Here is a 25,051-nt window from a genome sequence, read left to right as displayed (position 1 = left end):
CTCACAGGTGTCACTGTATATAAAACTCTAGGAAAGCAAACTAAGGTAGAGAGACTGAAAGCAGCACGGTGTTTTCCTGGCTTGCCCCCATTGCTTCTAGGACAGCAGCTGTTCTCTCTGCCTTTCCCTACTCTGTGTGGAACGAAAACAGCAAAGGTACAAAGAGAGTTTTCCCAAAGCTGTTGTGGGGCCCAGGTAATGCGGGGCAAGTAGAAAGGTATTGGTTGAGAAAGCTAAGGGAGCAGGTTGGTGTGGGACTGTCTGGGTAGACGTGTGGGTAAGGAGGATGTGGGCAGTGGGCGGCAGCGTGTGGGTGCAGTATCTGCAGGAAGAGCCTGAACAACAGTGCTGACACAGGAGCGCAGTTCTACTCTGTTCTATAGGGTTGCTATGAGTCCAAATTGACTCAACAGCAAAGGGTTTGGTTGGTAAGGCAGAAATGGTTTTTGCTGGACTATTAATCTAAAGGTTGGCAGTTCGAGCCCATCCAGCAGTGCCATAGAAGAAAGGTCTAGTGACCTGCTTCCTTAAAGATTACAGCCAACAAAACCCTATGGAGCAGTTCTACTCTGAAACACATACGGTCGCCATGAATTGGAATCAACTCGATGCCAACGAGTTTGGCTTTTGTTTTGTTTTTTTCAGTCTTCACCCTGATTTCCTCTACCCCACGTTAACCTCAATTCCCAATCCCAGTACTGAGAATAAAGGTGGTGAGCATTTATGGAAAGCGCTGCATTTCAGTCAGGCCCTCCCGTTACTCTGGTACATCTACGACAAAGAACTTCTCACACTAAAGCCTTTATATTTTGTTTATGCTTAACCATCCATCCCAATAAAACCCCTTAAGAGGGAGGATATAAAACTTTATTCCTCTTTTATCCCATTTTGTATTATGCAAGATTGGGTCATGGTAGTGTGCTAGGGAAACAGTTATTTTTAAAGCAAAATATCATGTTTTGCAACCTAATTATACAGACAGGAGAAGCCCAGATATCCACGTGCACTACAGATTAAAGGGCAAAGACAGGGACCAATTTGGCCCTTCAGACTGTAACAGTCCATTTGATGTAATGGAATAAAATGCATAATGTGCATGTAGTAAAAAGGAACACAGAGAACAAAAGGCACAGTTTATGCTATGCTGAAGAATAATATTATAAAATACCTATAATTATGCCTGCATGACTCAAAACGGGAGTCACATTTAGACAATGGAAAATCTACTCTCCGCCCTACACACACTGGAATTTCAGTAGTCACACAATTCTGATTTCACACGTGGTACTTAAACAACAACGTACAAGGTGAGTGTGCACTGGTCATTTGCTATTATCAAGAATTTACATTACTACAGGCAGCTGGAGGGAAAGTAATGCTATAACAAAAGAACAAAATAGGTGATAATTAATAGCAGGCAAGAAACTGGTTCCTCATTGACTGTTTTCAGCTTCCTGAGGTCAAGGCCGCAGTGTTAAAGAAACATAACCCAATTTGCCTTACATAATCCTTTATTTACATTCTAAAGTGTGTATTTTAGGTCTAGACTTTGACCAAGCCAAATTACTCACATGTTTTACTTCCCCACAAGAAGCAATAGACTAATTTTACCCCATTCCTGAGCCACCTCTGCCAGCTAATATTTATTGAGTTTGGTAGATGTCAGGAAATGCTAAATCCTCCTATTGATGTTGTTTTCATTGACTCATGGCAACCCCATGTGTACAGAGTAGCACTGCACCCCAGGGTTTCCAAGGCTGTGACCTTTCAGAAGCAGTTAACCAGGCCTTACTTCCAAGACACCTCTGGGTGGCTTTGAACCACTAATCTTTCATTTAGTAATCATTTGCACCACCCACAGACTCCCTGAATTCTCCTAATCTCATTTTGTTCCTACAACAGTCCTGTAATGTAGGAATTGGACCCATTTTATACATGAGGAAACTGAGGTTCACAGATAGTAACTGTTCAAGATCTCATACAAAATTAACATTTGAATCTAAGATGAAAATCTGATGCTAACCATAAAACACGTACAAGCTCTTAACTCACCTTTCCCTAACTTACCAGCTAAATTGTCACATCATCTCCGACTCATGGCAACCCCCTGGGTGTCAGAGTAGAACTGTGCTCCACAGGGTTTCCGATGGCTCAGGTTTCTGAAGTAGATCACCAGGCCTTCCTTCTGAGATGACTCTATGTGGACTGGAACCTCCAGCCTTTTTGTTAGCAGCTAAGCACATTAACTATTTGCATCACTCAGGGATTCATCCCTTAACTTCGTGGTTCCCAAACTTTGCTACACCTTGGAATTAAAAAACAAAACAAATACTGACGCTTCGCTCTCAATCCCAGGCTTTCTAATTTAACTGCTCTGGAGTGTGACCTGAGTGTTGGGATTATTTTCAAGGTTCTCCAGGTGACTCCAAATTGCAGCAAAGTTTGGAAACCACCGCCTTACCAGCTGGCCAAATGCATACTCTCCATCACCCCCAGTAAGACTCCCTGACTGATGCCCACGGCAGGCGGAATACTCTTACTGGTGGTGGCTGCTCTCTGGTTAATTTATACACTTTTGCTGCCCAAAACTGAGCTGGATATTTGTCAATAGGCAGTTGTGTTTTCCCAAACCTATTTATGCTACTTGTAATTATAAGTAAAAATATAATCAATCAAATACTACATAAACCAATAGCATACAAGTGTATAAAGAGAGTTATGTTTCTATTAAAAAAAAAAAACTCTAGACTCAGTGCCTTGGAAGGATGTGATAAAAATGAGTTATTAAAAAAAAAAGTGAAGCTCTTAAATTAGATGTTAATGAAAAATTACAGAATGGATAAAATTATAAGAATGTAGAAAATGTCTATATTCAGATGGCTGCACAAGTGGGAAAGGCAAGTTTTTTTTTTTATTGTCATCATTATTGTTTCTTTCTTTTTGCCTCCCCCTTTTCCTCCCTCCTCTTTTAAGATGAGGCAGTCCTGACTTTGATGGTAGGAAACCTTGACAACATAAGCAAGAGAAGACAATTGATGGGGTGGGGTCCCAGAGGAGGCAGAAAGGGATAGGATAAAGAAGGAAAGGAGGAAGCTGACTTGTGATAAAGAAGTGGGGGAGGAACAGAGCTAGAGGGACGAGATGTTGAAGCTAAAAGGAGAGAAGCTAAGCAAATACACCAGATTACCTCTATCATCTCATTAAGAGAGAGGCTGGTTATCTGCTGAGTTGTTGGAGCAGAGGCGTGAGGATTGAGAGGGAGGTTTGGGACAGCTGCCGTGATGGAGGTGATGGGAAGGACACAAGGGATTACTATGCGGATTCCAAACTGGAATCCTAGACTGCTGGACTACTGTCTCCTAGACAAAGATTTAAAAATCAAGGGCTCATTAGAAAATCAATCAATATAATCAACCACATAAATAAAAGAAAGGACAAGAATCACAGAAAAGGCATTTGATAAAGTCCAATACCCATTCTTGATAAAAACTCAGCAAAATAGGAATAGAAGGGAATAAAGGATATTTACACAAAACCAATAGCTGACATTATTCTCAGTGGAGAAAGACTGAAAGCATTCTCTTTGAGAATGGGAACCAGACAAGGATGCCCTTTATCACCACTCTTATTCAATATTATACTGGAAGTTCTAGCTAGAGCAACAAGGCTAGAAAGGGAAACAAAAGGCATACACACAGGTAAGGAAGAACTAAAATTATCCCTATCTGATGATAGAAAATCTCAGAGATTCCACAAGAAAACTACTGGAAATAATAGAAGGATTCAGCAAAGTGGAAGGGTACAAGATCAATATAAAAAATCAGTCAGATTCAAAGAGCGCTCTGAGAAGGGAATCAAGAAAACAATACCATTTAAAACATCCCCCTAAAAGATAAAATATTTAGGAAGAAACCTAACCAGAGACATAAAAGACTTATACAAACAAAACTACAAAACACTACTGCAAAAAAACAAAAGAGACCTACATAAATGCAAAAACATACCATGTTCATGGATAGGAAGTCTTAACATTGTGAAAATGTCAATAATACTCAAAGCAATCTATAGATACAACACAATCCCGATCCAAATTCCAAAGTCATTCTTTAACGAAATGGAAAAACTAATTGCCAACTTTATATGGAAAGGAGAGAGCCCCCAGATAAGTAAAACATTAGTGAAGAAAACAAACAAATAACAGACCTCACACTACCCAATCTCAGAACCTACTACACAGCTACTATAGTCAAAACAACCTGCTACTGGCACAATGACAGGCACATAGACCAATGGAACAGAATTGAGACACCAGATGTAAATCCCTCCACCTATGGACAGCTGATCTTTGACCAAGGGTCGAAGTCCAATAAATGGGGTAGAGATAGCCTCTTCAACAAATGGTGCTGGCAAAACTGGACATCCATTTGCAGAAAAATGAAACAGGATCCATACCTCACCCCATACACAAAAACTAACTCAAAATGGACCAAAGACCTAAATGTAAAACATAAAATTATAAAGTTAATGAAAGAAAACATAGGGACAATGCCTGGGGCCCTAATTTATGGCATAAATAGAATGCCAAGCATAACTAAAAATGCACAAACTCCAGAAGATAAACTAGATTACTGGGTCCTCCTAAAAACCTTCTATTTATGCTCATCAAAAGACTTTTTCAAGAGAATGAAAAGAGAACCTACAGACAGGGAAAAATCTTTGGCAATGACATGGCTGATAAAGGTTTAATCTCTAAAATATACAGAATACTTCAAGAACTCAACAATAAAAATACAAGCAACCCAATCACAAAATGGGCAAAGGACATGAACAGGCAGTTCACTAAAGAGGGCACTCAGATGGCCAACAAATACACGAAAAGATGATCAGAATCATTAGCAATTAGATACAAATCAAAACCACAATGAGATACGATCTCAAAGCTGCAAGAATGGTACTGATTAAAAAAAAAAAAAAACAGAAAATAACAAATGCTGGTGAAGTTGTAGGGAGATTGCAACTCTCGTACACTGCTGGTGGGAATGTAAAATGGTACAACCACTATGGAAAATGATATGGGGCTTCCTTAAAAAGCTAGAAATAGAAATACCATATGATCCAGAAATCTGACTCCTAGTAATATATCCTAGAGAAATAAGAGCTGTGACACACACAAAAAAAATATGCACACTCATGTTCATAGCAGCATTATTAACAATAGCAAAAAGATGGAAATGACCTAAGCACCCATCGACAGATGAAATGATAAATTATAGTATATACACAAAATGGAATGCTCTGCAATGATAAAGAATAATGACGAATCTGTAAAACATCCCACAACATGGATGAATCTGGAGGGCATTATGCTGAGCGAAATAAATCAATCACAAATGGACAAATATTGCATGAGAGCACTATTATAAAATGTCAAGAAAAGGTTTACACACAGAAAAAACATTATTTGATGGTTACCAGGGATAGGATGGGAAGGAAGGGAAAATTACTAACTAGATAGTAGGCGCACATCAACTTTGGTAAAGGGAAAAACAATACACAGTAATGGGGAAGACAGCACAACATGACAATGGCAAGGGAAGACACTGACAGGTACCTAAGAGTAATAGGCAACAATGGTAAACACTATTACATATACAATGCTGCAAGGTGTGGGAGGGAGTATGGAAGTACATCCACACGCATATATAGGTTTGGCTATGGGTATTTCTACACATGTACTTATATGTGCTGCATGTATATTCATATATATGATAGAGAACACAGGGGGCACAGTCATGGAAACTTCCTAGACATAACCAAACACCTCATGGGTCTGAGCTACTGGGCCTGAAGGCTAAAGGCCATGGTCTTGAGAAAGATCTAGGTCAACTGACATAACTCAGTTCATAAAGACAATGTTCTACATCCTACTTTGGTGAGTAGCATCTGGGGTCTTTAAAGCTTGTGAGCAGATATCTAAGATACAACTATTGGTTTCTTTCTGTCCAAAGCATAGGAAGAAAACTAAAGACTCAAGGAAGCAGTTAGTCCAAAGGTCTAATGGCTCACACAAACTGCAGCCCAAGACCAGAAGACCTACATGGTGCCAGGCTACCACTACCGACTCTTTGACTGGAATCACAATAGAAGGTCCTGGTTAGAGTGGGAAAAAAATGTAGAACAAAACTCAAATTCATAAAAAAGACCAGATTTACCGGTCTGATAGAGACTGGAGGAACCCCCGAGACTATGGCCCTTAGACACCCTTCTAACTTGGAACTGAAGTCACTCCCGGAAATAACCTTTCACCCAAATAATAGACAGGCTATAAAATAAACAGTAACACTTGTGAGGAAAGGGCTTTTTAGAACCATCCTTATGTGACCAAAAGGGCAACATCTGCCCAAGAGCAAAGATGAGAAGGCAGAAGGGGCAGGAAAACCAGGTGAATGAAAATTGGGAACTCAGAGTAGAACGGGGAGTGTGCTCACACATCAAGGGGTTTGCAACCAACGTCACAGAACAATCTGTATATAAATTAATGAATGGAAAACTAATTTGGTCTGTAAACCTTCACCTAAAGCACAAGAAAATGCCTTAAAAAAAAACAGTTTCTGTTGATTCATCTGCACTCATGGGGGGCCCATGTTCATCAGAGTAGAACTGCCCTCCATAGGGTTTTCATGGCTGTGACCTTTCTGAGGCAGATTGCCAGACCTTTATTCCGAAGCACCTCTGAATGGACACGAACCTCCAACCTTACGTTTAGCAGCTGAGTGCATTAACTGTTTACGATGACATCTCTCAAAAAATTGCCAGAAACCAACAAATCAAGGGCTGGAAAGAAAGAAAGCTGAGTGAAGTCCAGAAAATCATCTTGCCAATGTAGTTCAGCTTAGAAAACCCATTTAGGCCAAATCCCTGTGATTTCCTCCAGAACAAATAAAAAAAAGCAGTATGTAATATTTCTAGGATGAGCATGTTCATAGCAAATATTTTAAGATCAATGGCTACACTAAACGCATTTTCCTTGCAGGCTCACTTCTCAAATGGCTTTGTATTAACCGTGCTATTTCAATGAATATTCATGGGGAATTTTTTTTTTTTTAATGCAAAGCTGTTCCTTCATTATTGATGAAGGGGAAGTGAGAGTCCAGCAGCGGCCCTTGCTTGTGGACATCCTTGCTGCATAGGACTTTGCTCTGAAAACAGCAGACGCCTGGCTCTGCCTCCACTAGAAAGAAGTAGTGTTTTTTTCCTAGACCTCTTTCCCACACGCTCCACCCAAATAATGGATCCCTATAGTCATTCACCAGGAGCCCTGGTTGCACAGTGGTTAAGCGTTCAGCTGCTAATCAAAAGGTGTACAGTTCAAATCCACCAGCTAGCCGCTCCTTGGAAACCCTACAGAGCAATTCTAATCTGTCCTATAGGGTCGCTATGAGTTGGAATTGACTCAAAGGCAACGGGTTTGTTTTGTTTTTAATAGGCATATCAGAGCCCTACTGGTGCAGTGGTTAAGAGCTCAGCTACTAACCAAAAGTCCAGCAGTTTGAATCCACCAGCCACTCCTTGGAAACCCTATAGGGCAGTTCTACTCTGTCCTATGGGGTTACTGTGAGTTGGAATCAACTCAGTGGCAATGGGTTTGGTTTTGGGGGGTAACAGTCCTATCAGGAGCCCTAGTGGTGCTGTGGTTAAGTGCTTGGCTACTAACCGAAAGGTCAGCAGTTCAAACCCACCAGCAGCTCCATGGCAGGAAAGACCTGATGATCTGCTCTCATTAAGATTACAGCCTAGAAAACTCTCTGAGGCAGTTCTGCTCTGTCATATAGGGTTGCTACAAGTCAGTATCAACTCGACAGCATACAACAATAGTCATCAATCACACAGTCCTGGAGGGGACACCAGCTTATTTAAGCCATTCCATGACACACACACAGAGAAAGTGATTTGTTGTACAAAGAAAACCGAGATTAAGGAGACAATCTGATCAGACTTGTGAACAAATAGAGATGAATGCACTGGTACACACACGCTTGTGTTTGCACACAGCAAGTCCAGCCCGATTTGGCCTCTAGTCTTTTCCCAGGGGTAATAAAATGAATGAACAAATCAGAGACCTAGTATGATTCTTGACCCTGGGCAGGAACAAATTACTTCAAAAATATCACTAGTACTGTCTTGTTTTAGATGCCTAGAAAACTCATTATAAGAAGCAGCTCTCTGATCATTAGGGCTTTAAGATGTCTTCCCTAATGCTTGGAGTTCTCAAGCCATTACAGATTCACCTTAGTAAATCAGGAGAAGGCCTCCATGAGTGGTGAAGAGCCAACCTCACTAATATTCCAAAAGAGTCCCTGATGGTACAAACAATTAATGTGCTTGGCTGCTAGTCAAAAAGTTGGAGGATCGAGTCTATCCAGAGGTGCCTTTGAAAAAAGGCCCTGCGATCTACTTCCAGAAAACCAGCCATTGAAAACCCTATGGAGTGCAGTTCTACTCTGACATACATGGGATCGCCATGAGCTGGAATCAACTTGAAGGCAACTGGTAATATTTCAAAGCCCTTTAAACCAAAGAAATTGTTTTTTAAATTTTTAATTGTGCTTGAGGTGAAAGTTTCCAGAGCAAATTAGTTTCCCATTCAATAGTTTGTGCATAAAATGCTCCATGACATTGGCTGCGTTCCCTTCAATGTGTCAGCACTCTCCCCATTTCCTCCCTAGGTTCCTTGTTTCTTTTCTTCTGGATTTCCTACCCCTTCCTGCCTTCTCATCTATGCTTTTGGGGAAATGTCCTTTTGATCTTGTGTAATTGATTATTCTAAGGAACACGTTCCTCTTGGATGTTATTGTTCATTTTATGGGTCTGTCTATTATTTGGCTTAAAGGTGGTCTCTGGGAATGGCTTCAGTTTCAGGTCAGAAGGGTGTCCAGGGAAATACTTTAAGCTTATATTTTTCTTTCTCTGTCTTGACTTTTTTCTGTGTTGGCTGGAAATGTTCAAAAAAAATTTTCCTGTCTACTTATGTGTGTATACGTGTGTGTGTGTAAAATGCATACAAGTCTATAAGATCCAGGTGCATGGATATACCCAGCGTGTTTAGTTCTTGAAGCAGAAGGCTCTTGGAATCCATCCTCTAAGCTTCCAATGGCCAACTAACAGCAATGTGCTCTGCTTCCTGCTTCTCTGCAGAGTGACTAATTAATAAACTTCCCTTTAATTGAGGTCTGGCTGCCAGGTCCACAGGGATTATTACTTATATATAAGTAAATAAAATTTCCATTTTAAACAACACTCTAAATCTTCTGATTGTATTTTAAACAGATGTAAATGCACTGAAGTCAAGGAGGCCAACGGTTGGAAAGCTGTGCACATTCTGGCTCCGATCCCTCTCCCGCCTAGAAGCAGCAGGCAGGTGGTGCTTATGATTTTTGGTGGTGCAGTGGTTAAGTGCTCAGCTGCTAACCAAAAGGTCGGCAGTTTGAACCCACCAGCCGCTCTGTGGGAGAAAGATGTGGCAGTCTGCATTTGTAAAGACTGCATCCTTGGAAACCCTATGGGGCAGTTCTACTCTGTCCTATGGGGTAAGTACGAGTCAGAATCAACTCAAGGGCAACCGGTTTGGTTCTGGTATCCCCATTAAACTAGACTTTTGCCCTTTCTTTGTTCTCATCTACTGATACATTAGAAAATACCTAAAAGAGGTCTTGAAAGTTATTAATGAAGATTTGCCTTTTCTTTTAACCTGAATTTATTATTTAAAAGCAATTCTCTTTCACAGTTTAAAAATAGGAAGAAGATGAGCTTGACGTTAAATATTTAATAAGTGCCCAAGAATCATTAAGTACTGACTGGGGGTGGATAGTTGGGTTGGGGGTAGGCAGGTCTCCTAGCCAAATTTTGTAGAAGCTGAAATTCAAGCTCTTACAGCTGAAGTCATTTAATTGTTTGTTTTCAAGATTTCTCCCTGCTCTTAGATTCCAAACTGAAAGCAGATCCATGAAGAAAACTGAAAAAGGAAACGCAGAGCTTGATGTGAAACCTACAAGCAGGGGGAGATTATCCATCGCTTCAGCTTTTCTGCTCAGCGCCATTTGGAAGACTGGCTCAAGATTCAGATCTTTTGTGAGTCACCCTTTGCTGAAAGTCCAAGAACCCACTGCAGGCTGATTATTGTTATTATTGACAGCTGCCTAAAAGGACAAAGTAAACATTTTTCAGGCTTCCACATTCACATTGCTAAGACATTACCCAGAAAAAACAGCGAGGGCAGGATTTAAAGCCAGCTCTCAGGTCTTTAGGAGAAATGCAGATAAATTCTTTTACGGTTTTTAAAGGTCTGGATCTTCTCATCCTTATTCTAACCCCTTGTTTCCTTCTTTATAAAGGGAAGATATATACCTGGTGTAAGTCCTTTATTGGGAATCCATCTACTCTGAAGGACTTCCACTCAAAATATCCTGCTCATCCCGTCAGAACCTTCTCACTATCACTGGTTGTCAAAGGAAGAGGTCTTCTGCTGGTGGTGTATCCCCTGGAACACCCCTTGGCCTGCAAGTGAAGGCCAGTCTCTCTGAACTCCTCGGGCAGCAGCCATTGCAGGTAGGTCAAGCTGATGGTCGGAGCCATAAAGGCTGGTCGTAGTTAGTGGGACTACAGCCCCAGGCCAGCATAGACGGTCAAAGTTCAATCCTGGAGGGCTGGTGGAGTCACCTGGGCCAGTCAAAACTCAAGAAGTAGGCAGCAAGAAAAATAAGTGAATGGCTGATTTATGCAACAACATGGATGAAGTTCAAATGCACTGTGCTAAACGAAAGAAGCTAGACATAGAAGGCTACATGTTATATGATTCCATTTATATGACTTCTGGATAAACGCAAAACCATAAGACAGAAATCAGACAAGTGGTTGCCGGGGGATGAGAGCGGGGGGCGGGGGGGGGGAAGGGATTACCTACAAAGGGCAAGAGGGAACCTTATGTGGCGATAGCATTGTTCTTCATCTTGGTGGTGGTGGTGGTTATACAATTGTCTAGATTTACCAAAACTCACCTAACCACACATAAAAAAGGGTAAATTTTACTGATTATAAATTATACCTCAATAAACCAGAACTAAACAACAACAAAAGAGTAGGAAAAACGGCAGAAGATTGGGTCAGCAGAATCATGGAAATGGAAGAAGGGGAGAGCTCCCACTTGGGACAACGGAACTCTCCAAGAACTATCTCTAGGACTACTGTTTTCAAGTCTTTCTGGCAACAAGGAGACTTCGGGAGAAACTGGGGAGCCTGTCCACAGATTCCCGCTGGATGGCTCAACCCTAAGCTCCACCTAGAGTAAGGCTTGTTGATTGCTTCTGCTTTAGTCAATTGGCATCATAACCTCCAGATACCAGGGCTGGTATCGTAACTCACAGTTTTTGTTTTTTTCTGGTATCCCACATCCATGAGACAATCATTCAGCAAAGTGCTGGGGGCCAGTTGCCTAAGTTTTGAAAGCCCTACAGAGGTAGACATTGAGAGACCATGGAAGCCTTTGCCTGGCCAGCACAGCCCCTATCATAACTGCCCTTAGAAAGCCAGGTGAGGTCAATGGACCACTTTGTCTGTGGTTCTAGAGCTGCACCTGAGACATTCAGCTTGAGCTGGTAGTTGATTCTGCTGAGTTTAAAGTACATTACTTGACAGACAAAAATTAGAGCACTGTACGAAGGTCAGTGCAGGCTTTTAAAAAGTAGTCAGGAAGGGACTCTAAACCATAATGTTGGGTTCCTAGCAGTGCAACCTGCTCACAGAGCTGGTACTGTGCCTGGGTTTTTACAGTGAACCTTCACTGGCCCTACCTGAGGAGCGGTTAGTTATCCAAAAGTCTGATTTATAGACTTCTAAAATAACACAACTTTGTTTCTTTCAGGCCCATATAGTGACTCAAGCTAATGGTTAATAACATATTGCCAGGGTGCTTTGGTGGATAAACGTGGGTCTCTTGCAGTGAGTACCTTCAGGGTTTGTAAACAAAAGATACTATTAAGCACTTTTTTTAAGTTTGTTTTCTCAAGATCCCATAGCTGTCACATTAATAAATTATCTTTACAAAGCAAACCCTTTTCCCTTGGACAGTTCAAAAGTAAACTTTAGCCCAGACTCTGGACAACTCTCTTGAACTATAATTACCAGTTACCACCAAGTTGACTCCAACTCATGGTGACCCCGTGTGTGTCAGAGCAGAACTGTGCTCCACAAGGTTTTCAATGGCTGCTTTTCAGAAGCAGATCACCAGGCCTTTCTTCTGAGGTGTCTCTGGGTGGACTTGAACGTCCAACCTTTTGGTTAGCACCTGCGTGCATTACCTGTTTGTACCACCCAGGGATTCCAAATTACAAATTACTGAACTCCATATTGGAGTTCTATTAAAAAATGGTCATGATCGCCCTAGATGAGAATCTTTTCCACTGGTTTGAAAGCTGATCAGGAAGAGCAAGGATAGAAACTGGCGGACTTACTTCCCCCTTTCCCGCTTTTCTCCATCCGGTACTGGTAGATGTGCAGGGTGAAGAGCATGTGGGAGTTCCGGTGGTCCTCCTCATCGCAGTCCTGCTGGTTGCTCCGGCGGGAGGCAATTGCAGCGTCCAGGAAAAAGGCAGCCTTCTCTGCAGTGGGGGCCCGCAGCTCACTCTGGTTCTGCAGCTGGAAGACAAGAAGATAAGAGCTGAAGGTGCAGGCTGGTGAGGGCTTTCCAGTCACTCCAGCCTGTGTCTTAATGGCTCTATTCAGCTGGCTGTCCTTTCTGCATAGTGAAGCTCCATGCCTCCCTCGGCCTGATAATCCTCTGGATCAAGGTCCTATACCCAGGTGCAATGCTCAGCTTAATTAATCAGGCTTTGAAAATTAACACTGAGCACAACTTACCAAGTAAAACAAATTTTTAGTCATTTTATAAGGTCAATAGAATCTGTAAATAGCAGGTGTGAAAAGCAAATGGTTGTATCTGAGTAATCAATGGGAGCAGATGACCCATCTTTATCGCTACAGACCAACACCTTGGGCCAACCGTTTACCTAAGAAAACAGAAGGGTTGTGACTTTGTCTTGATTTCAAAGATTAGGTTGTTTGGGGACAGGGTCTAGGTAGGTTGCAAACTGTGATATCAGAATGGCAGCACTGGTATCCCAAAAGAGTAAAAACTTGGTGAGTTTTAACTTGACTCCTAATTTTTCCACTTATTTAACAGAAGCCAATTTTAGATCACATTGACTAGAATAATCAAAAAGAAATGCATATAAAGGGCACATAAGAAATCCAAGATACTTTAAAGTCTTACCCTATCATTTAAAGGATATAAGAGCTTGGCTGCTAACTAAAAGGTCAGCAGTTCGAATTCACCAGCCACTCCTTAGAAACTCTATGGGCCAGTTCTACACTGTCCTATAGGGTCACTATGAGTCAGAATCAACTCTACAGCAACGGGTTTGGTGTTTTGGTATTTTTGTCTTGAGGAGCCCTGGTGGTACAATTGTTAAGCACTCGGCTGGTAACCAAAAAGTCAGCAGTTTGAACCCCCCAGCTGCTCCGCAGGAGAAAGATGCTGCCGTCTGCTTCCGTAAAGACTGCAGCCTTGGAAACCCTATGGGGAAGTTCTACTCTGTCCTACAGGGTTGCTAAGAGTTGGAATCGTCTTGACAATGGGTTTGGTTTTGGTTTATCTTCAGTTCCTAATTTCATGCTTGTGGCACACTCATTAAGTGATTAAAGAAGGCAGAATAGGTAACTTTTCTCAATCCTATGAGACCTCTTGGCAATGATACCCAACCCAGTGCTATCAAGTCGATTCCGACTCATAGCAACCCTATAGGTCAGAGTAGAACTGCTCCATAGAGTTCCCAAGGAGCGTCTGGCAGATTCAAACTGCAGACCCTTTGGTTAGCAGCCACAGCTCTTAACCACTACGCCACCAGGGTTTCCTATGATAGTAAGCCTTAATCAGAACAATCATATCACCAGAATTGGTCCAGTACTCTCCTTTTGGGAGGAAAGTAAACTCATATTTTAGATTTATTCAAAGAACTGATTCATAGTATATGTATGCCTTAGGGTCAGCACAAATTCTGACAATTTTCTACGCTGACTCTATCTAGAATTCAGAACTCTGAGGGCCAATATTTAGAACCTGAGACCATCAAACTCCTCAAACTTCACACAGACTGTGTTGTGTTCACTGTTTTGTACTGACTGTGGTAGAAAAGTAAACCAAAGAATTTTTAAGAGTTTTAAACAAGAATTAAAATAATGAGGATGTTGGTTTCTTCTTTTGCTACTTCTTAGCCTTCAGTGAACCAGAACTGTCACCTAAATGGAACTTCACTAATGGCCCAATGAGTGGAGGTTATAGTGTATTTCAATGTCCAGGTAAAACCTGGAACAGGAGCAGTAGGTAGGGTAACACTGATTCCGTCGCAGGTACTGTGTAGATATGGTCTGCGCAGATCCCTGGACAAGCAGCATCAGCATCACCTGCGAACTTGCTAGAAATGCAACTTTGGGGGCTCTAGCCTTGTTTTGGTTTTGGGAGCCTTGACTGGGAAACCCTGGTGGTGTAGTGGTTAAGTGCTATGGCTGCTAACCAAGAGGCTGGCAGTTCAAATCCACCAGATGATCCTTGGAAACTCTATGGGGCAGTTCTACTCTGTCCTATAGGGTCGCTATGAGTCGGAAAAGACTCAATGGCAGTGGGTTTGGTTTGGATTGGGTTTAGCCTTGACTGACTGGATCAGAAAATCTGGGGGTGAGGCCCAGCAATTAGTGTTTTAACAAGTCCTCTGAGTGGATCCAACTAAAGCTTGACAACCAGTACTCCAGAAAGCGTCATTCCAAAGTGAATTAAGGTTGGCATGACCAATTAGTTTGTGTTCTAATTAGATCCCACACACACATGCTATCTGATGCATCTGTTAAAATTATGAACAGCCAATTTTAGTTAGACATGGTACCCACCCTATTGGAGTTTTCATCTCTGGAAGTTGCAGAGAACTAATCAGGCAATTACAATCTGAGTAAAGAACTATAGAGTGTTTTGGTGACCCCGGGAGAAACACCTAAGCAGGATTCCAGGAAGAAGTGACACCTAGCTGAGACCAAAAGGATAAGAAAGTAGCCAGATAAAGACTGAGGGGGAGGAGGAGTGTTCCATACACAGGGAACAGAATCTGCAAAGGCCCAGAGGTATGAGAGAGTACAATTGGTGCTTTAGAGCCTTGCTAACGAAGGTGTGATGCAGAATCAGGGGCCCCAAATCAGAATCTGCATTTTAACAAGCTCTCCAGGCAATTTATATGTACACTGACATTTCAGAAGCACAGCCTTCTTAGAGGACTTAAATATAATTTAAGAGGGGAGGCAAAGAGGGGAATGGTAAGAGATGACACTGGAAGGGTAGGCAGGGGCCAGATCATATAGGACCTTGAAAATCATAAGGAACGTTGAAACGAGGGGTATATACGGGAAATGGGAGGATCTGAGGTACTTCAAGCAGAGGAATGGCATGGTCAGTTTTCAGCAGATGGGTGTAACAGAGGCCACTGGGCTATCCTCACCTGAAAGCAATCCCAGTTGGGATAAGGCAGGTACTTATCAAACTGAACCATTAAAAAAAACAGTTGCTGTCGAGTCAACTCCGACTTAGGGTGTGTCAGAATAGAACTGTGCTCCAGAGGGTTTTCAAATGGCTGTTTTTTGGGAAGTAGATCGCCAGGCCTTTCTTCCTAGGTACCTCTGGGTGGACACGAACCACCAATCTTTCAGTTAACAGTGGAGTGTATTAATCATATGCAGTACCCAGGGACTCCTGTTAAACTGAACACTTGTCTAAAAAAGGAGGCTTCTGATAACACTTGAAACTAAACCCTAGCGCTAAGACTGAAAGAATTGATTGTTCTAGATGTGAACTAGGGAGCTCCTGAGCCATTCCTACAACTATCCTCAAACTGCAAGTGTGAAACCCTCTTTGGGCACGGGACCCTATAAAGGTGAACTGGAGCTTCTCTTGGCTTCCACAGTTGTAGCAATTATATCCTGGTTCTAATTAGAAAGCAGTTATTAGTTTTTCCTTCAGCACTACTAATTCGGCTATAACCCAGTGCCAGAAACACAGTTTATAGGGCCATAAACAGCCACAGGAATGGCTGGAGCAATTCGTGCGGAGCAGTAAATATTTCGGTTTGTTGTTAAACAAAAGTAAGATCGTGCTTTTTTTTTTAAAGGGGTGTAAGGAAAGTGAATTCAATTTCCCCCCAAATGCTACAACAATTGTGGTTCCTGCTCATTGTCAATTAGATTCAAGGTACAAATATTTAGGCTGGGTGAGCAGATGGCCCCGCAGCTGCAGGCCATAAAGTTCCAGTCCACTTTAAAGTAAACACTCGTAAGCCTTCGAGTTTACATGTTGAGTGATTCACGGGCTGAAATGCCACAGGCTCCGAGGTAGGGAAGAGCCCCCTGGGGCCAGCCGAGCTCTGGGATCAATCACCTGCATGCCACAGATGGGGTCCTCGCAGAGGTACACCCCCGGGGACTGGCCGTCCTGCAGACTGCCCGTGGCCACCTCAGACAGCAGGTCTCGGAGGTTCTCCTCTTTCCCCGACACTTCCACGGCTGAGATGCGGACGGAGAAACGGGCTCCGGTCTTTTCTTTCCGTTCATTTATCAGCTTAAAGAGCCAAGAGATAGCACAGGGAATGATACCAAGGTTCTGCATGGAGTCGTCCTTTCCAATCATGGTGTAGGACTTTCCTGGAAGAGCAAGGGGAGGAAGAGAAGTAGGGTGAGTGCTCAGGCATCACTCCACTGCGTCCCCAAAACAGATGCAAAGCAAAAGGTAGAAACAACCTAAATGCCCATGAACAGATGAATGGACAAACAAAATGTGGTACATACAGACAATGGAATACCACTCAGTCATAAAGAGAAATGGAAGTCCTGATATACAACATGGAAGAACCTTGAAAACATTATGCTGGTGATGTAACTCAGGTGCAAAAGGACAAATACTGTATGATCTCACTCATGTGAAATATCTACGATGGGAAGCTGTATAGAGACCAAAGTGTATTAGTCGTCTCCCTCTACCAGGGGTGGGAGGGACAGAGGAAGGGGTATCATCGTTTAGGAAGCAGTGAGTTTCTGTTTATGGTGATGGAAAATTTGGCAGTGGATATTGGTGATGGTTGTACGTGATTGATATCACAAAATCACACATATGAAAAATGCTAAATTGCCAAATATTGTGCTATACGTATTTTTACAAAAACAGACGCAACAAATGCAGTAGAAAGGCATAGGGAAGTACGGAAGAGGGAAGAAATGAAAATGTGAGAGAATTAAAAGCATTGACAACAACAAAAAAGGACATTTCCTTGTACTACAGATTAGATGGCTCTAATAAAGAATTTGAGGGCCTAGACAGATGACAAAATCCAACACCATTTTACCTTTAGGAAGATTCCAGACATCATAAGCTCTACGGTTCCTGCACTGTTTTACATATAGTGGAAAGGCAAGGACCTTTCATCACAATTACGGTTCCTTAATAGCCGTCCCACAGATTAACTTCACATACTTACACTTCATATCCTTTCTCAAGTTAAATGCTGTGTATATTTTTATATAGCATGAGCAATTTCCATTAAAATCTGGGTCACTGCTTTGATCAGAGATCAAGAGGAGAAGGAAGGGCTGGGGGAGACAGATGTGTCAGTGAGATGAAATGGGCTTTCTGTCCTGGCCTTGAACTGGCCTCTATCTCCTCTGTAAGGGATACTTTTTGGAGCTCCCCAGATTACTAACTTATCATGCAGGTAAACAAGGACCTGGTAAGCAGATGGTCACAGGTCAGGAGCGAGAAGGCACCGTGAGGGGACTGAATCATTAAACCCTTGTTGGGGTGTTTCACTGCCTCCTTTCACAGAAAATTCAGCACTGGGATGCTCCCTACAGCGTGTGGGAAGCAGGGATGGCTGTCGGGCTACTTACCCAGGCAGGTCCTAACTCAGGTCTGCACTTTGCCTGAAGGCTGTTCCTCTGGCTTTTGTGCTGGCTCCATCTACCAATCCTGATCCTCTCAGGAAGGTAGGAGACCCTATCTGCTCCCCAAACAGTCCTTGCTCAGGATATCTACATGTCCCTGCTTGCTTTCTGGGCTTGACTCTGACCTGTGCCAACTAGGAACAACCTGCAACTCCTTTGTTCATCTCTTGGACTTGAAGACTCTCTTAGATGGGTGGGTATCCACTTATGGTGGACACCTACATTTCCACTTACAGTGAACACCTACATTTCACAACCAGAACTGATTATTCATGATTATCTAATTCAGTACCTAAAAAAAGTTAATCCTTCCTTTCAACTGAGGACTCTGGGACCAAGAGAGAAGAACGGGTGGGGCCCACAGGGAACCCCACGAGCAGCAGGAAGAAGTAAAGCTCTTACTAACCCAGCTTGGCATGGCCGAAACAGAACACGCAGCCATCTGCCCCGTTGACCACAGACTGGATCACCTCTGCCACGGTTCCAGCACACACTTCAGCCTGTCAGACACAGAGGAAACACAGAGGTGAGCGGACCAAATGGGCCAAGACACCACTAACAACATAAAGGTGAATCCCCCTTCCTGGCCTGATGGTCCCAGAGTCATCCTATTCCCAGGTGGGTTAGCCTTTATCGTGAGGTGCCAGAGGTGCTCAGAACCCTTCAGAACCTTCCACTCCCTGCAAGCCTGAGCATCACACATTAACTGCAAACACCCTTCCATTAAGTGGTGGTACATTTCGGCTGCTGTACCTGTAAACCAAGCAGGGGCAGGCTGAAATGGGAACCCAGGGCACCCATGAACCTCATTTCTCTCTCCTGATGTCCACTTTGGCCTCCCTGGCAAGGCATTTAAACATTCCATTAACCCTCTATGAGGCACTGGTGGTTCAGTGGTAGAATACTTGCCTTGCATGCAGGGGACCCAGGTTTGACTCCCGGACATTGCATTTCATGTGCAGCCACCACCCATCTGTCAGTGGAAGCTTTCATGTTGCTATGATGCTGAAGGAAACCCTGGTGGTATAGTGGTTAAGAGCTACGGCTACTAACCAAAAGGTCGGCAGTTCGAATCCACCAGGTACTCCTTGGAAACTCTATGGGGCAGTTCTACTCTGTCCTATAGGGTCACTATGAGTCAGAATGGACTTGACAGCAATGGGTTTGTTTTTTTGTTTTTTTGTTTTTTTGGATGATGCTGAAGAGATTTCAGTGGAGCTTCCAGACTAAGACAGACTATGAAGAAAGGCCTAGTGATGTACTTCTGAAAATCAGCCAATGAAAACCCTATGGATCACATGGGTCCAGTCTGCAACTAATATGGGGATGGCTCAGGACCCAGAAGCGTTTTATCTAATTGTACATGGGCTCATCATGAGTTAGGGGCCGACTGGACATTGGTTAGCTAACAACAACATTCACCCTCTGTAAACTAGGTCCTACTCTTATGTATTAACAAAATACAGCTTATGAAATGGGCCAGCTTGTTAGACGGTAATGGTGATGTGCCATTTTTAGGAGAGAGACCCTGAAAAACCTTGCGGTTCTAATACAAGCAGGAAGAAGTGTGATACATGCCTGCCTTCTCTCCCGAGTTCCTCCCTCCTTCTCAATCCATGGCCTCCTCTCTCGTTCTCTACTGATGTATTCAAGTTACACAGTATCAGTCACCATTTTACAGAACATTATAATGCGTGTTCTTGAGCTATTGTGTGTGTCCCATCTCGAAGTCGATTATTAACTCCTTAGACGGGGCCAGGGTCTTCAGACTCCGTTGTTATTTCCCCAAAACTCCTGATAATGGCGATAGATAGCTGCCATCAAGTCAGTTCTGACTCGTGGCAACCTTATGTACAACAGAACCAAACGCTGTAGATCCTCACAATCGCCAGCACGTTCAAGTCCTTCGTTGCAGCTAATGTGCCAATCCATCTCACCAGGGGTCTTCCTCAGCCTTGTTGGCCCTCTGCTTCACCAAGCATGATGTCCTTCTCTAGAGACTGATCCTCCTTGATGATGTGTCCAAAGCAAGCAGGTTGAACAATTTCCTGTTGTGATTCATAAGGTTTTCATTGGCTAATTTTCAGAACTAGATCACCAGGCTTTCTTCCTAGCCTGTCTTAGTCTGGAAGCTCCACCAAAACCTGTCCGCCATGGATGACCCTGCCAGTATTTGAAAGACTGATGGCATAGCTTCCAGCATCACAGTAACACGAAGGCCATCAGAGTACAACAAACTGATGGACCAGTGGTGGCCCAATAATACAGAAAACAACAGGAACTCCATACATTTTGTGGACGAACTTGGAGGTCTAAGAAACCTCTCTCTCTCTGGTTAGCATCTGAAATTCGTGCAGCAGCAGGAGGAGAGAATTACGCCCTGTGACTTGTTGCCTTCATTTCGGTCTCAGAGTTGGAGTCAGACCTCACCGAAGCATTCAGGCTGTGCAAACATTGCTGCTCATGGTAATCAGAGCAATGTGCCTCCCAGTGGGAATCTGAAAACCAGCAGCCTCGGCAATGAATGTGGTTATTCAGCTCCAGGTTTCAGCAGCACAATGAACCTAAGTATTTGGAAATCAATTTCCTCTCCCAAACCAAAACTGAAAAACCACACTCCTAACAACTGTCACTTGTTCTGGTGGTCGGGCCGCAGCAGCTCTGCTGGGGGCTCCTCCTAGGCAAAGGGGATGGCAGGACAGTGCTGCCATGGGGACCACCGGGTCTTTCACACACCCCCAGGACCCAGGCAACAAGAGGCTGGAGCTAAACCCTAGGACTGAGGCCCTACCATCTTGATGGAATTTGCCAGAGGTACCGCTCCAGAACAGGGAGAACTTATTGCAAATGAACTATGCCTTCTTTGGACATTAAGTTGAGATGGGGGTTGGGAGGCTGAGAGCCTTGAGACATACATAAAATAAACTGAGTTAGATTCGAGAGTCAGTGGGGAGAATGATGGCTGTGTGTGGACCAAACTGCCTTCACAGGTCAACTTGTGCAGAGGCCTGTGTGGGGTGCAGACACGGGAGTGGCCTCCTGTGGAACAGGGCGGGGCCAGCGTCACTTTGCAGAGGTCCAGCCCGGTAATCCACCGAAAAGGTAGTGGTCAGCAACCTGTCCATATGGTGTTTGTTGAAGAGCTGACACTGGCCACCTGGGGACCTGCGTTACTTCCTAGGGCTGCTGTATAACAAAACACCACAATGTGGGGGCTTTAAAGAACAGAAACTGATTGTCTCACAGTTCTGGGAGCTAGAAATCCAAATCAGGGTATTGGTCATAGTGATTCCTTCTGAGGGCTCTGAGAGAGAAACTGTTCCATGCCTGTCTCCTGTCTTCTGGTGGCTCTCAGCAACCCTTGGTGTTCTCTGGCTTTCATCTGCCTCCAGAGTTACATGCCCATCCTTCCTCTGTCTGACTTCCTGTGTATTTTCTCCTCTCTAATAAGATACCACTTAGATGGAATTAGAACCCACCCTACTCAGGTATGACCTCATATAAACTGATAACATCTTCAAAGACCCAATTTCCAAACAAGGTGATGTTCACAGGTACCAGAGGTTAGGGCTGCAGAACGTCTTTTTTTGAAGGCACATTCCAATCCATAACAGGGCCCTGGCTGCCTTTCCGTCTTGGCCTGGAGAAGAATGCAGCCGTCCCAAGCACAGATCGTGTGGGCAGGGCCAAGTCTGTAGGAAGCCTCTCCCAACTGCAGGTCTGAGGTCTCCCTACCAACCCTCGCCTAAGCAGAGGTCTGCCCCAGCAGTGGGCAGCTAATGACAGCCAAGATGACTCACAGATAATGAGGATCACTCATAAGGACAATGAATAACAAGAAATACTCTGATCATTGCTTAGCTTCAGGAAGCTAATGTCCTTAGAAACTGAGAGAAGGCATAGCTCGTAATTACCCCAGGCCACCATGGTGGCTGCTGCTTCACAGACCAACAGCAAGGGCCTGAGAGCAGAGGTCCGCTCTGCACACTTTCCTGCTTCTGTGCTTCAGAGGCTCAAAGGGTGTCCACTCCAAGGGGCCTGAGGCTGGTCACACCCAGCACAAGACACTAATATTACCACTGATGATATGGGGGCATTCTCAGTGGTAGAATTTTCGCCTTCCATGGAGGAGACCCAGGTTTGATTCCTGGCCGATGTATCTCATACGTAGCCACCACTCATCTGTCACTGGAGGCTTGCGTGTTGCCATGATGATGCTGAGCAGATTTCAGTAGAGCTTCCAGAATAAGACGCACTAGAAAAAAGGTCTGGAAATCTACTTCTGAAAATCAGCCAGTGAAAACCCTATGGCTCATAATGGTCTGAGCCCACTGAGCATGGGGATGCCATGAGTCAGGGGGCCAACTCAACAAGCGCTAACAACGAGCATGATATAATAGTAATAACAGCTAACATTTATTGGGCATTTAATATATCCTGACTGTGTCCTAATATGTCATGTATATAAACCCAACGAGTCACAGCAACTGATGAGATGTATTTTAGTCATACCTCCCTTTTACAGACGAGGATTTGGAGGCCCAGAGAAGTTAAGTGACTTTAAAGGACACATTGCTAGTAAGAATGGTGGAGGTAAAATTATCCAGCAAACCAAGCAGGATACACAGAGGTTACCTGGAAGACTATAGGAAAGATGTCTACTCAGGAAAGGGGCTAGGAACAAATGACTTAATCTTTGAGTCTCTGTTTCCTTGTCTGTAATGTGAAAATAGTAATGTCCCGTTTTTCTACACCACAGAATTCTGTTGTTGTGTGTGGATGAGTTGATTCCGACTCATAGCGACCCTACAGAACAAAGTAGAACTGCCCCATAGGTTTCTAAGGAGCAGCTGGTGGATTTGAACTGCTGACCTTTTGGCTAGCAGCTAAGCTCTTAATCACCACGCCACCAAAAAACCAACCAAACTAAACCCACTGCCATCGAGTCGATTCTGACTCATAGCAACCCTATAGGACAGAGTAGAACTGCCCCACAGAGTTTCCAAGGAGTGCCTGGCAGATTTGAACTGCTGACCTCTTGGTTAGCAGCTGTAGCACTTAACCACTACAGGGCTCCTGTAATAAATTCAGTTGTATTACTTTATATAAAACCCATTGCCACTGAATTGATTCCAACTCATAGTGACCCTATAGGACAGAGTAGAACTGCCCCATAGGGATTCCAAGAAGCACCTGGTGGATTCAAACTGCCGACCTTTTGGTTAGCAGCCTAACTCTTAACCACTACGCAAGAGTCCAATGAGTTAATGAATATAAAACTACTTGAAAACTGCAAATTTATGGAGTTTATTTTAATACTGGAATTTTCTCAAAAAGTAAAACATTCTAAAGTAAGTGAAACTGCCCTCAGATGGGGACTGAGTCTATTGAGCACTGGAACCACTTACGAAATGTAAGCAAAGACTAACAATAAAAAATGGCTCCTTTTTCTGGAATAAATCTAAAACTCATTAGTAGTCTCTAATTTAGGGTCTGCTTTGGAATGCTTTCCATTTATGGAGATTGGTTTCTGAAAAGTTTTAACTGTGTTAATTAAATTACCTGTAGGCCGTTTATTAGACCCAAGGTCAGGTTTAGATTACTGAGCCCATTGGGTGGTACTACACACCAAAAAAAAACATAATGAAGAGAGAAACCATTGAACTGATTCATAAAGTACTTTGTCTTCTCTGGGTAAAACTCTTTGGGGGAAACCAGAGGCTCAGGTTCCTAATGAATGAAGCCTATAATATGTGCTACATGCCTATGGTGTAATACAGAAGTCTACCTGAACATCATCACTTCCTATGCTCAGATGCGACATGGAGGGAATTAACAGAAGCTGGAGCTGGCAACTATTAGCACTGTTGTCCTCAGGCTCAGCTATAGGCTATCAGTTACCATACTAAACATGGCATTAATTAGAAACGAATTAGAAAGATGAAGCTGTCTGACACCAAAATGCAGGCAAAGTAGGCCACTGTACACCTGTAACCTGACTTATTTCTGTACTCAGTCAACCCTAGGCTCATGACCCCCTCCAATCCCCAGCCCCTCGCAGAAGTAGGCACTGTTTGGTACCACCCACACTCAGCGAATCTCCCAGGGCCAATCCCGGTGAGAGTAGATGTCTACTACAGGAGTAGTTGCAATATCTGGCAGAGTATGCAATTAATTACCTGTCTGTGGCCCAGGAATCTTGGTACCTGGGGCCCCCGCATAGTTTACAAATTGTAATTACTGTTGACCAACAAAAACGGCCATAATTCTTCATCCCTGCCTCTATGCACACTCTTTTCGACATGACTTGGCAGCTTCTCCCATCAAGAGACAGATTACTTCTCTACCCCTTGAATCAGGGTCTGTGACTTGCTTTGGTCAATAGTGTGATGTTGTAGGAATTCTGAGCCTAGGCCTCAAGAGGTCTCGCATGCTTGGCTTCTTGCCACTGCCATGAGAGCAAGCCCAAGCTAGCCTGCTAAATGATGAGAGACAATGTAGAAGAGAGACTATTGGTCCTGGCCAAGGCTATTCTAGACCAACCTAAAGCCAGCTAATCCCCAAATGCATTACAGCACCCAGCCAAGGCCAGCAAAACTACCTAGCCAACCCACAACTGATCATGTATGTGAGCTGATCTAGGACCAGAAGAACTCTTTGGCTGGCCCATAGACTCATGAGCAATAATAAATGCTTATTGTTTTAAGCCACCGAGTTTTAGGGTGATTTGTAATGCAGCAATAGCTAACTGATACGACAGCTATTCCCCAGCCTCTCTTCTTCCCCTCCACCCCATTGATTCAGGCCATAGAACTGCTTTTCAGCCTCGGTTTCTCTGCCTAGCATTCCAGTTCCTTGCTAGAACTAGAGTCCTGCCTTCAACCTCAGTGTACTTATAAAGGGCTCTAAGACTTTGCCTAACTCTAACCCAGCTCCCTAAAAGGTCCTTCGCCTTCTTATTTGCCCACAC

The 25,051-nt window shown here is 43.5% G+C and overlaps 1 protein-coding gene across 1 annotated transcript in view; it reads right to left on the bottom strand.

The window, feature by feature from the left end:
* KIF26B (kinesin family member 26B) overlaps window positions 1-25,051 on the bottom strand; it is a 567,584-nt gene that overhangs the window by 89,132 nt on the left and 453,401 nt on the right. The window contains exons 7-9 of the mRNA XM_003410922.4: window positions 18,488-18,581; window positions 16,526-16,788; window positions 12,507-12,690 (exon numbers count right to left, since the gene is read on the bottom strand). Coding sequence (XP_003410970.1) covers window positions 12,507-12,690; window positions 16,526-16,788; window positions 18,488-18,581 — 541 coding nt within the window. The remainder of the gene's footprint in view (window positions 1-12,506; window positions 12,691-16,525; window positions 16,789-18,487; window positions 18,582-25,051) is intronic.

The sequence above is a fragment of the Loxodonta africana genome, chromosome 25, assembly GCF_030014295.1.
Source record: "Loxodonta africana isolate mLoxAfr1 chromosome 25, mLoxAfr1.hap2, whole genome shotgun sequence".
NCBI classification, from domain to species: domain Eukaryota; kingdom Metazoa; phylum Chordata; class Mammalia; order Proboscidea; family Elephantidae; genus Loxodonta; species Loxodonta africana.
This window is presented reverse-complemented; position numbering and strand designations above follow the sequence as displayed.